The sequence below is a fragment of the Phoca vitulina genome, unplaced genomic scaffold (assembly GCF_004348235.1).
Source record: "Phoca vitulina isolate PV1807 unplaced genomic scaffold, GSC_HSeal_1.0 scaffold1, whole genome shotgun sequence".
Lineage (NCBI taxonomy): Eukaryota > Metazoa > Chordata > Mammalia > Carnivora > Phocidae > Phoca > Phoca vitulina.
The window spans coordinates 38827437-38850598 of record NW_022589704.1 but is presented as its reverse complement, the minus strand read 5'-3'; the positions used below and the strand labels follow the sequence as shown (position 1 = coordinate 38850598).

At 36.6% G+C, this 23162-nt stretch overlaps 1 protein-coding gene across 1 annotated transcript in view; it reads right to left on the bottom strand.

Annotated features, from left to right (window-relative positions):
- Positions 1-23162, bottom strand: part of DNAH7 (dynein axonemal heavy chain 7) — a 260029-nt gene that overhangs the window by 69665 nt on the left and 167202 nt on the right. Inside the window, exons 45-48 of the mRNA XM_032405789.1 lie at positions 22232-22412; positions 19673-19858; positions 14666-14829; positions 645-799 (exon numbers count right to left, since the gene is read on the bottom strand). Coding sequence (XP_032261680.1) covers positions 645-799; positions 14666-14829; positions 19673-19858; positions 22232-22412 — 686 coding nt within the window. The remainder of the gene's footprint in view (positions 1-644; positions 800-14665; positions 14830-19672; positions 19859-22231; positions 22413-23162) is intronic.

Below are 23162 nucleotides of genomic sequence, written 5' to 3'. Positions count from 1 at the left end.
TCATAGTAGGGATAAATATGTGGTGCTTTCATAATGTTTACATTTATTTATTTGGTCAAGTAAATAGTCAAAATTTGATAGGTAACATAGATTTAAAATGTGACAACCCCGATTTACTCAAATCATAAATATTTTGTTTTGACAAATGTGACACGTGCATGGGGCTTTACTGAAAAATCCTTGTCATGTTTCTAATCTCTCCACTGTGGCAGATAATAGTCAGCCGTGCGAAATGTGCATTCACTTCTCTGCCACTTTTGTAGGACAATCGAAGGAAGAATAAATACATAATAGGACTAATGTTGTGTTAAAATACTTCTGGCATATCAAGTGGCCTTTTTCATTGCAGAAGTGGAGTTATAACAAGCACTAAAGAATGGCAAAGCACAGACAACAATGAAAACAGTTACATTAGAGGATGCATCACAAATGAATCTTGGGACAAAAAACCTGACCCGCGAGAACAATAATCTCTCAAGTTCCTGATTATCAATAAGTAATGAAAGACATAACAAAGTCATTGTTTATTGAAGATGAGTGTGACACAAATATCTTTTTAAAAAAGAAAAAACCTACATCCTTTTGGGTTAACTGTGCCCTCCCCAGGCAGTTCTGTAACGTATATTTATTATTCACATACTTACCAGGGGTACCAAACTGGATGCAATTTTCCAGAGTCCTGACATAGTCAGGATCATTTAATTTAATCAGATGAAGACTGTTGGTTTTTTCCATGTTCTTGATCCATTTATTAGCCTGGCCTTGAGGATCTATCATCAGAGGCCACCTTCTTGCATTCCTGGAAGGGGGAAGAAAGACAATGCTGGCCAAGTCATGATTTGTCTCTAGGCTACTTAATCATGCACACATCTCTTTCTTATAGTTTATGCTTTACAGTAATATTTTACTTTTTAACTTATTGTCAGAAACTATGATCTTATAGCAGAGACATTTAGATTGAGCAGGCTATTAAAATGACAACTCTAAAAAAAAAAATCACCTGGCAAACACGTTTTTTACTTCTTTTGGAAAATTACAATTCTCTAAAGGTTAAATTACATTTTTGAAAAAAAAAATTGCTGCTCTTGCTAGTTAGTTCAATTAATTAACCATCAAGAATACTGCAAATCAGGAAACTCCAGTTCTTCACTAGGCCCTGCCCTTCATTAATTACTCCTATGACCCTGAACAAGTCATCTCCGTTTCTTGGCTTCGATCTGCTATTATTTGTACAAGAGGGAAAGAGAAAGGATTGAGACATCGTCTCTCTCTTTTTGAAATCTAGACCATTAAAGATATAATGGTTTAAAAAAAAAAAGGGTAAAAAGCCTGATTTTAATCATCTTACCTTCTTGGACCCTAAATTGTTAACACAACTGTTGATCCAGGATTTGTTTCAAACACTTGTATATGTCATATTTGTAGTTCATTACATATTTGTGAGCTTCCTACAGACAGAAATATATTCTCTGAAAATCAGTTTTTGCACTCTGGTGAGCTCATACTTCCTGCTATATTGTCACCTCCCTCTTTTATAAGAACAAGAGCAGTAAACCATGAGGCAGCCAGCTTATCTTCCAGGGTGCTGTGGGGTCACACAGAGTTAGCCAAGATCTGCCATCACCAAATGGTATCCAACCATCTAGCTCTCTGCATTGTGTGAAATGGAATCAGCATTAAGATTACTGTTTTTTTCTCTTGGAAGTTTCAGTAAACACAAGCCATAATTTTGGCCACGTTCCTACAGATACTGTCATAGTCTTCAAAAGTGAGCACAGAAAAAGTACACAGATTGTTAGAAGAGCAAAAGGAGAAAATAAAAGGTGACTGGGGCAAAAATAAAACAAAACAATGTGGGGCTAGAAAGGGTAATTGATTTGATTTCATCTCATCATAATACGAATTTAGAATTTTATTGAATAATCTGTCCCAAATGGAAGTAATCATGCTAAAGCATTTAAGTTAGAACCTAGCATAAAACACGTAGCTTATATTATAAAGAAGATAGTCTAGTCCTCCAATATTAGCATTGTATGATGTAATAGTCAGCTTGAAATTGAATGACTCCCTCTCCTTTCTGTTGTTTCCACAATTTTTAACCATGATACTCATGTTCACGCTGTTCCTTTGTCCAAAATGCACTTCTTCTTCATTCTTTCATGTTCAAGTCCTACTCATGTTTCAAGGTCAGTTCAAATGGTATGCAATACACAAAGTACCACAGACTGTCTTAACAGAAATTTATTTTCCCACAGTTCTAAAGGCTGGAAGTCCAAGATCAAGGTGCTGGCAGGTTTGGTTTCTTTAGAGGCCTTTCTTTTTGGCCTGCAGACAACATAGCTCTCTTGCTGTATCCTCATGTGGGCCTTTCCTCTGTGCGTGCATTCCTGGTATCTCTGAATATAAGGACACCAGTCCTATTGAATTAGAGCTCCACCCTTATGACCTCACTTATCCTTAATTACCTCCTTAAAGGCCCTCTCTCCAGATAGTCACACTGGGGGTAATATAGTCAACATGTGAATGGGGAGGGTGGACAATTCAGTCCACACCATAATGTTAATTATATTTAGTAAGAAATGAGACCAAAAGAGTAGTGTAATATCTTAAATGTAATCAACTAATAAAAAAAGAACCATATCCATAAGAAACTAAAGGGAGTAAGAAGGAAAATTAGAAAGAAGTAAAACTTACAAATATGTAAGTTTCATTCTGTCACATTTTAGAAATATTTTTAAGTTGGGAGGATTATGTGTGTTAGCATTTATGCTTCCCTAAAGAAACTGAATGACTCACTCTTCCTTCTGTTGCTTCCATAATTTTTAACCACAATACCCATGTTGACACTGTTCCTTTGTCCCAAATGCACGTCTCATCCTTTCGTGTTCAAGTCCTACTAACATTTCAGGGTCAGCTCAAATGTTATGCAATACACAAACCCATCATTTTCTCTCACAACCTCTTTAGCAGTTCATCCGTATTACATTTATGGCACTCTGAATAAATGATCATATTCTGTTACGGTAATTTTACAATTTGTTAATGGCATCACTCATCTAAATTGGATATTCTTTGAGGGAAAGGTCCACTGTGATTCTTCTTTATCCTTTTTCCCTAGATCTAATAAAGTGTGATAACCTACTGGAAGGTAAACAACAAAAAGCATCTGGCAAACATCATACAGGTTAACAGATTCTTAAAACAGGCATTTTCTAAGCGGTCATCCCTGCATGGGGAATACCAGTCCAAAGAACACCATCTCAAATTTGGAGGAAAGGATTCTGGTGCTGACTAACCTGGGCTAAGTCTGCCATAGCCTTTCTCTTCGACTGATTATAATGATATTATCCATTATAATGGATAAAATGCAAAATTTTACTTACAGATTCTAAAAACTAAATAATAAAAAGTGAATGGGAAGAAAGTTAAAACTTGAGGAATGACCAATAAGGGGGTAGTACGTTTCTTGTGTGTTTGTCATCGTTGTTGTTTTTTCCTTTCTATCTTCTGGCTCTGGTTGAAAGACAGGCCTAATGGGGGACCTGGGCAAGAGGCCCAGGTAGCAAAAATTCAAACTAGAAGACAGAAAATGATAATGTGTGAGCTGCAGAGGGTGGGGCAGCCACAGAACTGTAATCCCACACAGAAGCAGGGATAGTGCAGGCACTACACTGAGAGAAAACCAACCACTGTGGGTAACAGAGCTGGGCAAAGGTCCTGTGCATGGTGGGTAACCGTAATCTTAGTCTGCTCAGGCTGTTCCAACAAGTGACCAGAGCCTGGGTAGCTGAAATAACAGACATTTTTCACAGTTCTGGAGGCTGGGAAGCCCAGGAATCAAGGTCCCAGTCCAGTGATCTGGTTTGCAGATGGCAGTCTTCTCGCCACCTCCTCACATGGCAAACAGCAGAGTGATCATCCCTCTGTGTCTCTTAAGGGCACTACCCCCGTTCAAGACTCCACCCTCATGTCCCAATAACCTTCCAAGGCTGCAACTCCAAATGCCATCACAATGGTGACTTAGGCTCAACATATCAATTTGGTGGACACAAAGATTTAGTCCAAAGCAGGAGGAACCCCAGTATTTTCCTTTTTTCCTCTTGCCACTTTGCCCCAAGTATGGACGCGTGTCATACAAAAGTTTGGGAAGCTGAAACTCTGAGGGAATGCCATCATTTTGGACAGAAAAATACAGAAAAGGGGTCCCTGGGATATGGAAAGTAAGGGAGAAATTCTGGAGGAGTCAGACCCAAAGAAAGGATTCCCTAATTCAGACACAAGTTCTGAGCTCACCACCAAGCTCTACATGTGTAAAACACATCCAAAGAAGCATACCAAAGGCTTTGGGCTATGATATAAACCCGAGTCCCAGACAAACCCCTGATTAATGCATGCTGAGAAGTGTATCTAGACAGCATAGCAAAGGTTTTTAGTTATGACCTGACACTGGAAACATCATCCACAGAAGGAAAGCAACTGAACCTAACCAAGTTGATTGACTACTGAAACAAAAATTAGTCTTATCCAGAAGATTTTAATAGGAACCAGAATTTCATTCAAAAGGTCCAGGGTGCATCAGAAAGGGTGAATACCCACCATTTGCATCAACATGGATGGAACTGGAGGGGATTGTGCTAAGTGAAATAAGTCAAGCAGAGAAAGACAATTATCAAATGGTTTCACTCGTATGTGAAACATAAGGAATAGAGCGGAGGACCACAGGGGAAGAGAGGGAAAACTGAATGGGAAGAAATCAGAGAGGGAGACAAACCATGAGAGACTCTGGACTCCGGGAAACAAACTGAGGGTTACAGAAAGGTGGGGGGTGGGGGGAATGGGGTAACCGGGTGATGGGTATTAAGGAGGGCATGTACTGTGATGGGCACTGGGTTTTATACGCAACTAATGAATGGTTGGACACTACATCAAAAACTAATGATGTACTATATGTTAGCTAACTGAATATATAAAAAAAAAAGTTCCAGGGTGTAATCCAAAATTACCTGACATACAAAGAGCCAGAATAGGACTAATTCTCAAAGAAAAAGCAAGATGCTGGAATTACCAGGAAAAAAAAAAAAACTTTAAAGCAGTTATTATAAGCATCCTCCACAAGGTAAAGGTGAACATTAAAAAAATAAATAAATAAATGATCGGGGCACCTGAGTGGCTCAGTTGGTTAAGCATCGGACTCTTGATTTCTGCTCAGGTCATGATCTCATGGGCCATGAGACTGAGCCTTGTGGCAGGCTCCGTGCTAAGCGGGGAGTCTGCTTATTATTTCTCCCTCTCTCTCTGCCTCTCCCCTGGGTTGAGCTCTCTCTCTAAATGAATAAAATCTTTAAAAATAGATAAATGGAAAGAGGTGTTTGTAGCAGAGAAACAGAAAAAATAAAAAGAACTAAAAAGAAATTTTAGAGCTGAAAAATTTCTGAAATAATAATTCCAGTATAAGGATTTGATTGTAGAAAGGAGATGACAGAGAAAAGTTAGTGATCTAAAAGACAGATGCATACAAATAATCTAATTTGAACACTTAAAGAGAAAAAAAAAAAAAGATAAAACAAACAGAGCCTCCAAGACCTGTGAGAAAATATTAAGAGATTTATTCATGTGATGGGGGTCCCAGGAGAGGAGAAAGAGATTAATACAGAAAACATATTTGAAAAAAATAATGACTGAAACTTTTTCAAATTCAGTGAAACACATAAATTTACAGTTTCACAAAGCTGAGCAATCCTCAATAAAGGAGAAACTAAGAAACAAAAACAAAAATAAAACACAAAAATGCACACACCCCCAGATACACTAAAACTGCTAAAAACCAAAGATTTGAAAGACTATTTTTGAAAGCAGCCAGAGAAAAGTGATATATTACATACAGATGACAATTATTCAAATGACTGCAGATTTCACCTCAGAAATCATAGAGCCAGAACACAGTAGAACATTCTTAGTAAAATGAAAAGAACTGTCAACACAGAACTCTATATCTAAATAAATATCTAAAAATATCCCTCAAGAATAAAGGTAAAATAAAGACATTCTCGGATCAAGGAAACTAAGAAAATTCTTTGCCAGCAGATTTACTCTAAACAAATTCTAAAGTTCTTCACTCTGAAGGGAAATGATACCACAATAAATTTTAGAAAGAAAAAAAGAGCAATGAATTGGTAAATATCATTAGACTGTTTTTCTCCTCTTAATTTCTTTAAAATATGAGACAATAAACATTAAGTTGGGGGGAGCTTTAAAGTATACAGATGTAATACATAGGACTACTGTAACATAATCAGGGGAGGGTAAAGGAGACCTACATGGTTGCAAGCCTTCTAGATTTTAATTGAAGTGGTAAAATATTATCTCTAAGTAGATAGAAAAATTTGTACTAAAAAATAATGCAAAGGATTAGAGTGAAAATGGAATACTAAAAATTGTGGATTATTCAAATAATACAATAGAATGAGAAACAGAGCAAGAAAAATTAGAGGTAAAAACAGAAAAGGAAAATAATAAAATGGTAGATCTAAATACAATTATACCAACCACATTAAGTATAAAGTTGTCTAAACATACTAATTAATGGAGAGAGATTATCAGTTTGGAAAAATATAACCTCTAACGGTATGCTGTCTGTAAGATACAGATACCTTAAACATAGTAATATATTTATATTAAACAAAATCATGGTGAAAGATACACCATGCAAACACTAATAAAAAAAAAGCTGAATTGTATATAGACTTAAGAAGAAATATTATCAGGGATAAAGAGAGACATTACATAATAATAAAAGTCAATTTACCATGAAGACATAATAATCCTACGTGCCTATGCATCTAACAACAGAGCTCCAAAACACATGAGGCCAAAACTAATAGAACTGAAGGGACAATAAGTAGACAGCAAATTAGCAAGGATATGGAAGATGTGAACAGCACTATCACACAACTCAATTTAATTGACATTTAAAGAACCCACTACCGAATAATAGCAAAATACATATTTTTTCCAGTATATAAGGAACATTCACAAAGACAGACCATATTTATACCATAAAACAAACTTTAACACATTTTTTTTTTTTTTTTTTTTTTTAAAGATTTTATTTATTTATTTGACAGAGAGAGACACAGTGAGAGAGGGAACACAAGCAGGGGGAGTGGGAGAGGGAGAAGCAGGCTTCCCGCCGAGCAGGGAGTCCGATGCGGGGCTCGATCCCAGGACCCTGGGATCATGACCTGAGCCGAAGGCAGACGCTTAACAGCTGAGCCACCCAGGCGCCCCAAAACTTAACACATTTAAAAGAACTGGAATCATACAATGTATATTCTCTGAACATAATGAAGTTACAAATTAAAAAATAACAGAAGATACCTTAAAATGTATCAAATATTTGGAAATTAATGTATTTTTAAAAGACCTATAAAGAGGAAGTCTCTGAGAAATAAGAATGTATTTTAAACGAAATGAAAATACAACATATCAAAATTTGTGCTATGCAGCTAAAGCAGTGCTTAGTGGGAAATGTACAGCAGTAAATGCATAGATTAGAAAAGAAGAAAAATCTAAAATTGGTAACTTAAGCATTCACCTCAGGAAACCACAGAAAGAAGAGTAGTTTAGGCCAAAAACAAGCATAAGGAAAGAACAAATATTAAAGCAGAAGTCAATAAAATGGAAAACCAAAAAGATGGAGAAAAACAATGAAATGAAAGCCTTATTCTTAGATAGGATCTGGAAAAATTATCAAACTCTAGCTAGACTGATCAAGATAAGCAAAGAAAATGCTAATTACTGATATCAGGAATGATAAAGAAGATTATCATTATAGATCCTGCAGAGATTAAAAGGATGGCAAGGGAATACTACAAACAACTCTATGCCCACAAATTTGACAATTTAGTTGAAATGGACCAATTTCTTGAAAGATAGAAACTACCAAAACTCACTTAATAATAGATAACTTAAATTTTCTTTAACTATTAAGATAACTTCAACTCTTTTAAATTTGGAATCATAGATAACATCTCCCAACAAAGAAAGTTCCAGGCACAAATAGTTTCTTTGGTTATTTCTGCAAAACATTTAAGGAAGAGATAATACTACATAATCTCTTCCAGAAAATAGAATGGGAGAGAACACTTTCCAATTTGTTTTATGAGGACAGCATTACCTTGATAATGAAACTGTATAGACATTAAAAAAAAAAAAAAAAAAAAGAAAGCACATACCAATATCCCTCATAAACAGAAAAATCTTCAACAAAGTACCAGCAAATTGAATCAGAAATATATAAAAAGGAGAATACTTGAAGACCAGGTAGGGTTTATCCTGGAAAAGCAAGGCTAGTCAAATATTTAAAAAATCAATCAGTACAGTTCACCATATTAACAAACTAAACTTAAAAAATATATCTCAGTAGACACAAAACAAGCACTTGACAAAATTTAACATGTATTAAAGATAAAAACCCTCGGCAAACTAGGAACAGAGGGAATTTCCTTTACCTGATAAAAGGGATGTACAAAAAATCCTACAGCTGATACAGTATGTCTTAGTGAAAGGCTAATTCATTTCCCCTAAGATTAGGAAAAGGCAACAATGTGCAATTTCATCTCCCCTATTCAACATTATATTAGCCAGTGTAAATTATATTTGTATAACAAGTATTCTTACACTAGCCAATAAAAAAAGTCCTTGACAGTACCATAAGCCAAGAAAAAAAAATTAAGAGGCATAATATTAGAAATTAAGAAATGAAAGTGCCTCTATTTGCAGAGTTTGTCTCTGTACAATATCCTAATGATCTATATAAAAGATCCTAGAACTAATAAATGAATTTATCAAGGTCACAAGGTCATGGTCAATATTCAAAAATCAATTGCTTTTCAAATACCAGCAATGAACAACTGAATAAACTTTTTTAAAGTACCATTTACAATAGCACACAAAATTAAAAAGTATTGGATATAAATCTAACAATGAAATACTGATGAAAGAAATCAAGAATATCTAAAAAAACAGAAACATGATAAAAAGTGTCTGCACAACAAAAGAAACAATCAACAAAACTAAAAGAAAGCCTATGGAATGGGAGAAGATATTGCAAATGACATCAGATAAAGGGTTAGGATCCAAAATCTATAAAGAACTTATTAAACTCAACACCCAAAAAACAAATAATCCAGTTCAGAAATGGGCAGAAGACATGAATAGACATTTTCCGAAGAAGATATCCAGATGGCTAACAGTCACATGAAAAGATGCCCAACATCACTCATCAAATCAAAACCATGATGAGATACCACCTTACACATGTCAGAATGGCTAAAATTAACACAAGAAACAAGAGATGTTGGCGAGAATACAGAGAAAGGGGAACCCTCTTACACTGTTGGTGGGAAAGCAAACTGGTGCAGCCACTGTGGAAAACAGTATGGGGTTTCCTCAAAAAGGTAAAAATAGAACCACCTTATAATCCAGCAATTGCACTATTAGGTATTTACCCAAAGGATACAAAGATACAGATTCAAAGGGGTACCTGCATCCTGATGTTTATAGCAGCATTATCAACTATAGCTAAATTATGGAAAGGGCCCAAATGTCCATAGACTGATGAATGGATAAAGAGGTGGTGCATATATATATATATATATATATATATATATACACAATGGAATACTACTCAGCCGTCAAAAAGAATGAAATCTTGCCATTTGCGATGATGTGGATGGGGCTAGAATATATTATGCTAAGTGAAATAAAGCAGAGAAAGACAATATCACATGTGGAATTTAAGAAACAAAACAGATGAACATATGGGAAGGGAGGAAAAAAGAGAGAGAAGGAAACAAACCATAAGAAACTCTTTTTTTTTTTTAAAGATTTTATTTATTTATTTGACAGAGAGAGACAGCGAGAGAGGGAACACAAGCAGGGGGAGCGGGAAAGGGAGAAGCGGGCTTCCCACTGAGCAGGGAGCCCAGTGCAGGGCTCGATCCCAGGACCCTGAGATCATGACCTGAGCCGAAGGCAGACGCTTAATGACTGAGCCACCCAGGCACCCCACCATAAGAAACTCTTAATGATAGAGAACAAACTGAGGGTTGCTGGAAGGGAGGTTGGTGGGGGATGGGCTTGGGTGATGGGTATTAGGAGGGCATTTGTTATGATGAGCACTGGGTGTTATATGTAAGTGATGAGTCACTAAACTCTACTCCTGAAACCAGTATTACACTATATGTTAACTAGAATTTAAATAAAAATTAAAAAAAAAAATGAAAAAATTTTAAAACAGGGATATATTGTGTTTTCTTTAGAAGACTTATTGTCAATTTTTCTCAAATTGATGTATAGATTCAATGCAGTTCCAATCAAAATTCCAGCAAGGATCTTTTGTAGATATTTAAAAACTGATTCCAAAATTTATAATGAGAGGTAAAAAATAGACACCACAATTTTGAAAAAAAAAAGCAAAGTTGGAAGACATATAATCTAACTTCAAGACCTACTATAAAGCTATACTAATCAAGGCAATGCAGTTTTTGCACCAAGACAGAAAAGTAGATCAATAGAACAGAATAGACAATCCAGAAATAGACCTACATATATGTGGATAACGGACTTTCAACAAAGATGTAGAAACAATTCAACGGAAAAAGTAATGTGTTTTTTTGTTTGTTTTGTTCTTAAGATTTTATTTCTTTATTTGACAGAGAGAGAGAGAGAGCATGAGCAGGGGGAGCAGCAGAGGGAGAGGGAGAAGAAGGCTCCCCACCAAGTGGGGGGAGCCTGATGTGGGGCTCGATCCCAGGACCTGAGCCGAAGGCAGCCGCTTAACCAACTGAGCCACCCAGGTGCCCCGGAAAAAGTAATGTTTTAAAAAATGTTGTGCTGGAACAATTATGTGTGTGTGTGTGTGTGTGTGTGTGTTTACACAGTACTATCTCTCTCTATATTTATATATTTACTATTTATATATATATTTACACAAGTACTATCTCGGTATATTTATACAGACAGAGATGCTGTTCCATACCCAGTTAACAATTATATGAAACTTATTTTCCCCAAACAACACCCCCAATATAATATCTTTTTGATTCAAAAGCAGGACAATGTTGTGACTTCAGTTGTTTTTTCTTTTAAAGCAAATTTTGCTTTTATTTATTTTTAAGATTTATTTATTTATGAGAGCACGCACCGTGTGCACACCCACACCCACACACATGAGCTGGGAGAGGGGGCGAGGGGGAGGGAGAGGAAGAGGGCAAGAATCCAGCAGACCCTGCACTGAGCACGGAGCCCAGTGTGGGGCTTGATCTCACCACCCATGAGATCACGCATGACCTGAGCTGAAAGCAAGAGTGCAGCACTCAACTGACTGAGCCACCCAGCGGCCCCTTAAAGCAAATTTTGCTTTTAAAGATTAGGGCTTCTATAGAATAACATATCAAATGAATAAAATTTCAAAGGAGACATTCTTCAGGGTAAGTAGAGAAGAATGTACTGGGGTTTTAATAACAGTTATTGTGGAGAGCTATATGCAACACATATTGGTTTAAACAGCTTCACTCTTTGGATGAATATAAATCCTGAATTTGAAATGAACAAGCACCGTATTTACTGTTTAATCCTCTCCATTATTTTGCCTTATTTTTTGACAAGACAACATCTTTCTCCACACAATTTTCTTACTTCCTCCACCCAACATTCTTGAATCTAGAAATGCTTTAAAATCTGGTTCCCAAATGAAAACTGAATTTTTATAGACTCAGCATTCCAAGTTTAACACTGTTTGTTCTTTTGTGGATTCTCTAGAGAGGATTATTATTTGGTGCTCTTTGGGACTTTTGCAAAATACAGACCTCTAACAGTGATAATACATGTTCAGGATAGTCTGCATGGAAGGACACAGAATTTAAATATATAACAGAGGTGCATCTCAAAGAGTTTTGCTATATTCCTTTTTACACACATACATAAAAATAGATAAAAACAGACAATGAAAGGTGGGTGCTCCTCTCAGTTACTACTGCTATTGAAATAAATCTAATTTATCTGACTCCTATAGAAATGAAAACTAAAAGACATTTTTAAAAAACAGAGTTGTATTAGATATATAGGTCTGATTTACTTACCAAGTGGTTAAACAATCTTAATACTATTTCTCTGTGAAATGTTCAGATACAATCCAATTACATTTAATGTTATCACTAGCCCTTGAAATTCTGATTAGCCAAGGACCTTCAGGTGTCAATAGCTCCAAAAGTTAATTATATTCCAACTTATTTAATTTTATAGATTCTTCCCCTTTCCCTAAATAATCAACTCTTCAGTCAGCTGAAATAGTACGTAAAAAGCACTTAGCACAGGATTAGGTCTTTAGTAAGTGCTCAGTATTAGGTATTATCATTATCAAGCAAATATCTCTGGGGAATGGAAGAACACACTAGGCAAGTAAATAAGATACTTATCTGATACTTCAAAATGATCACCTTAAGCCTATTTACCGAAACCTCTCAGTATAAGATTACCAAAAGACACTGACAAAATAAGCCAAGAATGAAAAATGTTACTATTTCTTTCTTAGTAAAGTTGCTACCGTAACTTTCTGCTAATATTTCAACATTTTTACAAACAATGTAAGGGAATTCTGGCTCATTTACACCATTTTTTACCTCTTTCTCTCCTGAAGTTTGAATTTGTTACCTTGAAAAACAATCACTAAAAGGTTTGGAATCTTAAACGCAGAAATATTCATCAATGTTCTATTATTATTGAAATATGACTGGACCCAAAAGAAAGAGTACATTTGCTGAAAAGTAAGAAGATACTTAGCCTCCAATGAATATCATGGTTGTAAATATCCTGCCAGGTGGAACAAACGTATATAACCTGCCAATCCAAACAATAAAGACAGAACTACCACTATGTGGGACATGATCAATTACATTCACAAGTGCTTGGAAAAAGCAAAGTATTTTTTCTGAAAGAGAAAAAATAGCAATAGCAAAACCAGAAAAAATCTGATTATTCTTCAGGCTGAAGTTAACTGATACAGCTGGGCGAAGTAAAAGTGGGCTTCCAAACTTTCAGAAACCTCCCATCTGTGTCAATGTCTAATTGTATTCTCACATTATGACATCAACACAGACTCTCTGGGTGCCACCGACTTGTTAAACAATTTAAAAAACTGGCTGTCATCCTGTACTTGTGAAAACGCACTTAAAAATCTGTTTCAGTGGCCAACTAATGCACATATTTATCATTTATCTAGATTCTATCATTTCTCGTCTGGATTGATTTAGATTATGAAAGCAGAGTACCAAGTACTTAATTTTCATTCCCCAAAGAAAAGCTTTGTAGTCTTTTCTCCAAATCAATAAAGTAATTACATTTAAGGTTAGTTCCTGAAAAAGTTCGTCTAAGTATGATTTACTTGGTTAAAAATATGAGAACCATGTGACACAGCTTTTCTTTTTTGCCTTAATTACTAGAAAGCTTTGAATTTAATTCAGGGCCCAAATATAAGGATGAGCTTGTCTGAAATACCAGAAGTAACTACTTCTTTAATTTCCCCTAGGTGGTCTTATCAGATTTTTACTTATATTCAAATTGCACTCACCTCAAATCCTTATAGAACAATTCAGAAAATATATGCTAAAGAAGTCCATATATATATATCAGGATCATTTGTTGAGCAGTAAAGAAACATGTTCATCAGAGTTTTAATTTGTGGAATAATTTTCATAAATATTACATACACAAAATTTAAGAATAACCAGTCTTCACACGTAGTAGTTAATTCTATTTTAAAAATTCATGTGTCTGCCATTTGTTCTTTAAGTACTAGGACATCAATTACTTTTTCAGTAGTAAACTAACAACTAATTAAAATAGTCATGTAACACGGAACTGAACATTTCTACTGAGGGTTTACCTGTGCTAATCCTAATCTGCTAAAACCTCCAGGAAGACTGGCCCAGTGATGGAAGGCCCATGGTAACATGAACTAGGAAATAACACAAATCATGACTGTCTTCATACTGGGGCAGGCTGACGTCCTTGGTTTCTGGGAGATAAGCCCTTCAGAAAAGGTGAGGCTGGATGAGCCTGCAGTATACTCCCAGCCCGATTTCCATGGGATTTGTCTACTAACCAGGACATTCCAGGAATAGCATCCACTATATCTTGAATGTCCCAATCAGCCCAGGACCAGAAATGTATCCATATCATTGAAGCTAGTCCCACACACAGCAGGGACTAAGAATTTGGTACACCTGAACCCATCACTACCAACAACCCACTGCTGCACATTTCATTAACCTGCAATAACAAAAACCCTGCAATTTTATGGGAATAAATATTTTGGACTTCATTTACTCATGGTAGGGTTTTGCTCCATTTGCCAAAAGCTGATTAAAAATTAAGTAAAAGTCATTAGGGTTTTTGGTTGTTTACTACAGTCTCCAATATGCCATCATTCTAACATTACTAGGAGAAGGAAGTGATTATTCATATTTAATTTAGCTAATTAATGATTTAAGTAAAAATTTTTCAATACTATAAAAGTTTTCTAGCTATAATTGTTAAAAAGATGCATGGATAAATAAATCAACTGATTAATAGAGATCACTTGTGAGAAAAGTATTTTCCTTACATTATGATGATCCCGTTATCAATGGAAAATGAGTCGGAAGGTAACCCAGCAATATTCCAGGTTCGAATTGTCACAGCTTCTCCCAGGATACCCATAAGAGAATAATCATCAGAGCAGGGAATGTCTTTGCTTTTGCACAAATTTGTCCACTCCTTGATTTGGTTCTTTAAGACATACAGAGAGATACAAAAATGAAGCTGGAGATCACCAAATGAATACTTCGTAAATTCCTCAATTACACTTTATTCCTTGAGTCAACAAACCATTGTTGAAACTGCACCTCAAAACCAATTTATCAGATTTTTTCAAATTATAATTTAGAAGGTCCACTATGCATTCAAATGAAAATGAACGATATCCAATGTTAATTTTAGATACACCACTTAATAGTGAAGTTGAAGTCAGAATTTTGCAACCGAAAAAAACAATTGTCAATTTTTATTCTACAGCTGCACTTGACAAAGTAGCTGGAGACCATCATTATTCTATACATTTTCTTTAAATTACAAATATCTGGCAAGCCTTAATACAGTATTATGGAATAAAAGTAAATCTACTTTAAACTGGTAGGGGACACAGAAAAACAAGTTTTTCTGTCTCTTGCATGCCCGGTAGGGAAGGGACCATGGCAGGACTATCAGGCGCCAAGGATCAGGACATATACTGGAGTTTGGGACATCCCACCTGGGGCACAGTGTGCTAGGCTGCTCAGAAATCAAAAAGGTACTTCCAGTCCAGGTTCACACTCAGGAAGTCAGAAGTCAAGGTCCAATTTGAGGCTACATATCAATAAGTTCAGAAACAGTGAAAGACATGACCAGAGGAAATAGAGGTGAGGAAGAGACATGGGGAGGAGACCCAGACACACAAGGTGTCAGTATCCGCCGACAGGCAGAGGACAATGCTATGGGCACAGTGGGCACCACCATCTGCCTTGGGCTCCTGCTGAGCAGCCTCCACCAACATTCTCTTAGGTTTGCCATGAAAGGCCACAATGGGTGAGGGGCAGTTGATGACTTTCAGGACCTTGATCATTTATTTTGTAGAAGGTCCCACAGTTGCGTCTCTATGATGTTCCCCCATGATTCAATTCAAGTTATGCACCTTTGCAGGAATATCATAGAAATGATGTCGTGTTCATTGCATCCCTTCATGGTACGTGGTACGTACGGGATTTCCAATTGTTCATTTACCGATGACACTGATTTTTATCACTCGATTAAGGTGCTGCCTGCCGGGCTTCTATCTCATAATTGTAGGATCTCGGATATAATTAAAGCTTCTTTGGAAGGTGGGACACAACATAAGACACTCAGATGAAAAGCAGAACTTCTTGTTAGTTGTATTGCCAAATGAGGGAAAGCTGCCTCTCAGGGGGCTGCGCCCAGATACAGGGTAACAGCACAGGTGAAACTGTAACAGGTGGTTATGTACGCAAGCAGAACGCGGGAGGGTTGGCTAGGCTGCACAGGCTTCCCGGGGATGGGGTCGTGTGAGGAATTCCACAGGTGCGGCAGAGGAGGGGCTGCCCCCCCCGCCCCCCTCGCCAGCGTTAGGTTGCTGAGGGCCTCTGTAAGTTGAGTGTCTATTATAACCTGGAGTATTAGAGCCTGAGAAGGGAAATGGTTGGGGTGAGGGCTGAGCAAACTACCCCAAAGAGGAATTCAGAGTTTTTAATCAGGATTCAAAACTGAATGAAGGCAGCTCTTGTGAAATACTGTACTACAGCTTCGGCATTGCCTTGCCCCCTTCCCTCTGTAATGAAGAGGCATTTTGTGGGGAGGTACTTGTAATTGTAAGGATCTAGCTTTGTCAGGCACTCATTTTTAAAATGTATTAATTTATGTCATTATAGATTTATTTTCTATTTTTTCGTCTCTTTCTTAAAAATATAATGGACATATAACATGATAGTAGTCACAACATGATGATTCACTCTTTGTATATATTGTGAACCCATCATAGTAAGTCTAGTTAACATCCATCACCATATTTACAAAAATGTTTTTCTTATGAAACCTTTTAAGATCTTAGTAACTTTCAAATATACAATACAGTATTATTAACTATAGTCATCATGCTATACATTACATCCCAGGACTTATTTTATACCTAGAAATCTGTACCTTTTGAACCCTTTCACGCATTTTGCTCACATCTTTTATTCGATTTTATCATATTTGTGGATTAGAAATTTAAGTGGCCCAATTATATGTCTAAAAGGTACAGCAGCAGACAGTAACTGAAACGAACATGAGATGCTCTGAACAAGCATCTCTAAATACAAGCCTTGGCTAGTAGTCAGCTGGTGCAGTAGATGGTAGAAATGAAAAAGTGACCATTAGGAGTGTCACCTTGGTGAAAATATCCACCACCAACAACACAGTTCTGACTTTGACTGTTGGCAGGGAAATTGAGAAAGTTCAAATTAATTCAACTCTAGGGCTTACGTGTCCTCACAGCACTGTAGGATTCTGTTTCAGAGATTGGCATGGGCACGGCAATTAAAGTACCCTGGGCCCAGTTATGCTAGAAGAATTGGAGTTTTCTATGTCTTATTTATGAAGAGTGCCAGAAGTTCTACAAAGGGGTTGATGAATAATTAACAGCTACTCAGATTTAAGCTTGGAAGGAGGGGATCCAGTTATTTATCGAGGGCTCTTGGTATCCCGAGACTTTGATGCTCAAAAAGAACCAAGATTGTTGGAAGGCTTTTTTATCTTAGTTGGGTTTCCCAGAAGCAGACTCTGAGATGAAGATTTATTAAGGAAGGGATGCTAGGGGGAGCAGTGCAAGGACTGGGAAGAAGCCAACACAAGGTGAGGGATCAGCCAAAGTTCTACAGCGGGTGGCTTATCCTCCACAGGGAGGATAAGTTAGTTCTTAGCGCTGTTCCAACCAGAGGGAAGGGAGGCCGACTCTCATGCTCCCACCTCTGTCAGTCATTCATCCAGGCACGCCCTAGTGGGAGATAAATCCCCAGGCAATTCCAGCTCTCCAAACACTGGACAAAGTGGATTCTAAGAACCCAAGGGAAGTCTGCCAACAAAGAGCCACAGGTGCTGGTTTTGGACATGAAAGTGCAGGAAGCCAGGCAGGCATCTGGGCAGACACTGAACTCGCTGCTATAACCTTATGCTTACAACTGAATGGGAAAATTTTGATGGGGTGTAACCCAACAGCTGCCCTGACCCGAGAGAGGGGGCTGGTCAGAGGGGGACATAGAGAACACATTCACAGGAAGGAACAGCAACCTTAGAGACTCAAGAAAAGTAAGAGCCTAGGTAGCTATAGTGAAGCAAGGCAGGGGTAAAATTGCCTTCAAGCCTTCACAGAGATGAACTGGGATGGGATGACACGGCTGTTTGAATCAGGGGTGAGGACAGAGGATGTGAGTTCGTAGGAGCTCGGAGTTTTGGCTGTATCTGTGTCTAGCTTGAGTGTCACTGTGCTTCTGCCAGGAAACTCCAAGCTCTCAGTTCTGGACCTCAGGGCTCTGGAAGTGGTTGTTTGTGCAGTCAGCAAGATCCAGGGCCTCGGAACACGTGTGTCAGAGAGGGCAGGGTGGGGAGGCAGGGGACTTTCAGCATGGCTCTGGGATGCTAAGCAGGAGCCAGTGCAGGTGCCCAAGGGTGTGTTGGGAACCAGCAGGAAGGGGAAGGTGGCCGCCGCTACCCCCTCCATTGTTCCAAGTTGATTTAGGAGAGTAGAAAGGGTGCTAAATGAGGATTCAAGGGACTACAAGTCTCATTCCTGCTGTGTCAGTAACCAGCTATGTGGCTCTAAGCAATTCCCTTCATCTTTATAAGCCTCAGTCTCTGAAACCATAGAGCAAACAAACCTATTACCAGATAGTTTCATGCTAAACATTAACTGTTTGAGCTACAAGATGTTAATGCCTTAGCAGCAAACAGTTATTCAAAGATACAAATGAACAAAGTGAGGAAGAATATGAAGGTCATGTACCAGGACCAGGGCAACCAGATCCCAAAGAGACAGAAAGACCATATATATGAAGATTTTAAATCGGTTTGGTTGAAAATAAACAAACTAAAACCATGGCCTCCAAGAATCAACCCTACTTAACAGAAAGCTCCCAAATTAAGTAAGGCTCAGCTGAGACCAGGTAAAAGCAAATGTTATGTAAAAAAAGAAAAACAAAAAGTGAGTTATCATTTATTCTTTTTCTACTTGCTTGACACCAGAAGCTATTGCCAAATGTTTTAAAATTTCTCTCTTCTACTTATTCTCATTACCCTCCTTTTCTTTTTCTTTCAGTACTTTTAATTTTTCTAAGTCTCTCCTCCTGCTTTGACAGGGCCATGTTCTGGGTCGGATTCCAGTTCAATTTTTCAAAAGAGAGCTGAACAATATGGGGTCTCATTCAGGAATGGACTGAAAGGAGGAAAGGAAAAAGCAGGAAGAAGAAATAGAAATGGGAACTGGGTCACAAAGAATGAGGCAGAATCCATCAAAGGGGTGGTAATTCGAAGCAGGACACTTGGCATTTGTTTTCTAAGAAAAGAAGCCACTTACAGATTCAGTTCTAGGCCAGCTTGCCTTTTCCTCCCCTGAAGTTTTAGTGTCCGAAGTGATTTTTGAAATGATTCATTATTGAGACTCATAGAGAGTAGTTGATTACACACACAAACACACACACCAAAAAAAAGATGTAAAAAAAAAAAATCCTGATATCTTTATACTTGTTTAGGAACTGAAATTCTGTCATTAAGGGCCTACCATTTCATGTTACCTTTTAAAGTCAGTGTTTTTGTTTCTAAAACAATTTGATTTTAGAAGAATATTTGATATGGCATCTTATGGCTATCAAGCCAATTTACAGAATAACTAAAATACACAACTAGATAGAAATCACTTGGAAACATTTGTTCTTCATACTTACCAAAAAAACAAAAAGCAAGCCAACAAAATCCCCTAAGATTAGTCAGTACTGGCTAAAATGGGAGGGTCAGGATGAGACCTTAGAAATCGACTAGTATTCTTTACCTGTCGATAGCTCGATGTAAAGGCACCTAGGTAAGCAACAACTCCTGAGGAAATGAGGATGTCACCTGTCAGGTTGATGTACAACTGCCCCAACTCCAAAGCTGTAAGGCTCCAGCGTGTTTTCTCACCCCCAAGGCCTCCAATCAGCTGCTCGGCTCGTTCTAGCTTTTTGCTGCACAAGTCAACCTCAAAAATAAAAGTCAGCTCTTATCAACATCCACAGGTAGAAAATAAGTGAAAATTTCTGCAAGATTTTGGCCTCCGAGATAAGTTCATTTTTTAATTACGAACTTTCATCTGGAATTTTTTTTAACTCTCTAAAAAACTGTGAGCTATCTCACTATGAAGACTGGCAAGTCCATGACATTTGAGAATTGTGTTCATAATAAAGTATGTGCAGTAAGTATGTATAATGAAGTATACACAATTTATGATATTTTTAGAGGATATTCATCACATAACGCAAGAATAGCTCTATTTAAGGGAATGATCTACAGTAGGAGACACTGAAATTTGCTTATGTAATAAAGGACATTCTCTTGCAAATATAAATGTTTTCCCTCAAATTTAAATACTCGAAATGCATTTTATTTCAAATGTTCTATCAAAATCTTCCCCTCATTTAACTTATGGTTGACTTAGCGATAATTTTAAAGGTTAAATGTTTAAAAGTTGTAATAATTTACGATTACTTGCAAAGCACAATTTTCAAGTTGTTAAATTGTGTCAACCTACTCACACACTTGCAATTAACCTTCAATTAGGACATCAATCAATAGCTGAGAGCCTACTTTGTGCAGAAGACTGTCAACCAAATTTGATTATGCGTAATTAAGCAATGTGATTAAAAAAAGAAAAAGGATAATTATGAAGGTGGAAAACTTGGGGAAAAGCCATTTCAACCCATGCAATGGCAATATTCCAGTAGAATTCCTGAATTATTGTAGTTTAATTTTAAGTGACTTAGCCTCGTTATTCTTGAATAAAGACAAGAGTAAGCAAAGGTTAGCTTAAGGTTCAAAATGAAATGACTGACATGAAGAGAGAAAGTAAACAATTGATAAAAGCAGAGGCATTTAAATTACTGTGGAATAAGAATTTGGCTTATACTTTTTCCTAATGCTATTAATATTTATATTAAATAAATGCTTTTAGACCAAAAGATATAAAATACTAAATTGGTTTATCTAAAGATAGGCTTGAAAAAGCAACAGTATGTAATTGGGGATATTTTTGATACTTCCTAAATTTAAATATTTTGTCCTTTAATTTTCCCTCTTTTAATATCTTCTGTCTTCCTGGCTTCTCTCTTCATTCTTTTTTCAGTAATGTTTATAATATATTGAATCATGTATTGGACTACAGTAAAGTTGCCATCAGAAATTACTAAATAAAAATATTTTAACTAAAATTTTGCCTCTAAAAGCAGATTTTTAGTACACATATAAGCATATATTCATTTTACATGATCATGATTTCCAACATTTTATCACAAAAAATAAAAAATTTCAAACATACAATGAAGTTGGCAAATGTTTACAGTAAACCACACACCCACCTATTACATTGTTTAAACTAAAACTGACCACTCGGACATCATGCCCTGTAGTAAGTAATATTTCTAAAGATGAGCATTTGTATAAATACAGAATTTGTATAAATTTGTATAAATACAGAATTTGTGGTCATATCCTATGGGAAAAAAGTCTGGGAAAGAGCACAGCTATTAAAGTCAGATTTTAGCCTTCAGGCTTAGAAGCTGGGTTGACCATAGGCAAGTTACTTAACCTTCCTATGCTTTAGTTTCTACAAAATGATACAAAAAGATGACCTCCCTCAGAAGGCTGTTTTGAGAATAAATGAGATAATACATACTGTTCCCAGAAGAACCGTGACTCGAGAATAAATGAGATAATACATATTGTTCTCAGAACAACCGTGACTAGCAGAGTAAGCACTCAATAAATATTGACTTTATAAAATATTTTGACTTTTTTTCCCCCAGAACATAATTAGACTTGAGCAGTTACTTATTATAAACAGTATCACCTTTTTTAGTCTTAAAATAATTTTCAGGGGACACAGTATGTTTCTGGGTATTGAGTTCTTATCTCCGCTCTGCCATTACCTCTTACACAACCTAATATTTTGGTTCTCCATTTCCTTACCTATGAAGTGAAGAATTATTTAAATAATCTAGCTCAATATTCTGGTAATCTAAGGTAGAGATGATTGACTTCTTTTGGGGGGAAAGGGCCGCAAAACTAAAAATTTGGGATTTTGTGGATCGAGAGGCAAAACTGATGCTATTAGGCAGGTATTTATACAACCATTTACTATATAATCATTAAAAAAATGTCAAAACTATTTATTATTATTATTATATATTAGCTTGTGGGCCATACAAAAATGGGCAATGCTGGATTTGGCCTGTGGGCCATCGTTTGCCAATCCCCAACCAGGAAGAAAACAGGAGATGTAGCTATTACTTGCTGGCGCAAGCATCATTCTTACTAAAGTAATTAGACTTCGCCCGTATTTGTCTACAGTGTCACATACCTGGTTTTCCAAATCAGCCTTCTTCTGCTTATTCAGCTCAAGGGTGTCCTGAAGCTTGGCCAGCTTGGCCTGAACTTCGCGCAGGGCGGCCTGCTTCTTACAAAGACCATCCATAGCAATTTTAAGCTCCCCTTCGGCAGCAGCCAGTTTTATCTTTTTAGGAGCTACTATTTTTGCCACTCTGCAAAAAGTAAAATCAGAAAATTAGAGATACCTTTTATACTGTAGTACACTTTCTACACTGAATTTGTTTTTCTATGCTTACTATAACTCAAAACACATCTTGAGGCAAAACCTCTGCTGGTTTCCATATTCCATATTTCATTGAGCTATCACACCTGACCCCAGCACATAAGAAATGATTCAAATAGATATCAAATATGAATAACATTTTCAAATAAGTAATTTTTTTACCTAATATAAAGTATTAGATTATTGACAGTATGAATATTGGTGGTTTTCAAAAGGAAAATAGTCTATTCATGTAAAATATTGCAGTGTTTATGAAAACTAGTCTATTTCATTAAAGCTTAATTCTTAGGAGGTGAGGTGTTTCATCTATGTCATTTTGGTTTTTAAAAATTTTCAGAATACATCTTTAATTAAAACCAGCCATCTCATAAATACGTATGTCAGTAATAGAAGGGACTATATAAGAAAAAGAATGGATCTAAATTATCTTCTATCTGGAAAACGGGGTCAGTGATGTTAGCTTTCTAAACAAATGATAAAATATTAAATTAAAATTTATCATTAACACGTCATGGTCCAAAACATATACAGTGTATAACTATATATACAATGATTCAAATTGTGTGTGAATTTGAAAGACATCCTGTAATAGTCGTTTTTTGAAGAACAACCAGTAATTTTTGCTGTTTTGTACACAATATAAGTGGTTCTCATACAATCACCAGAAAAGACTCCTTGT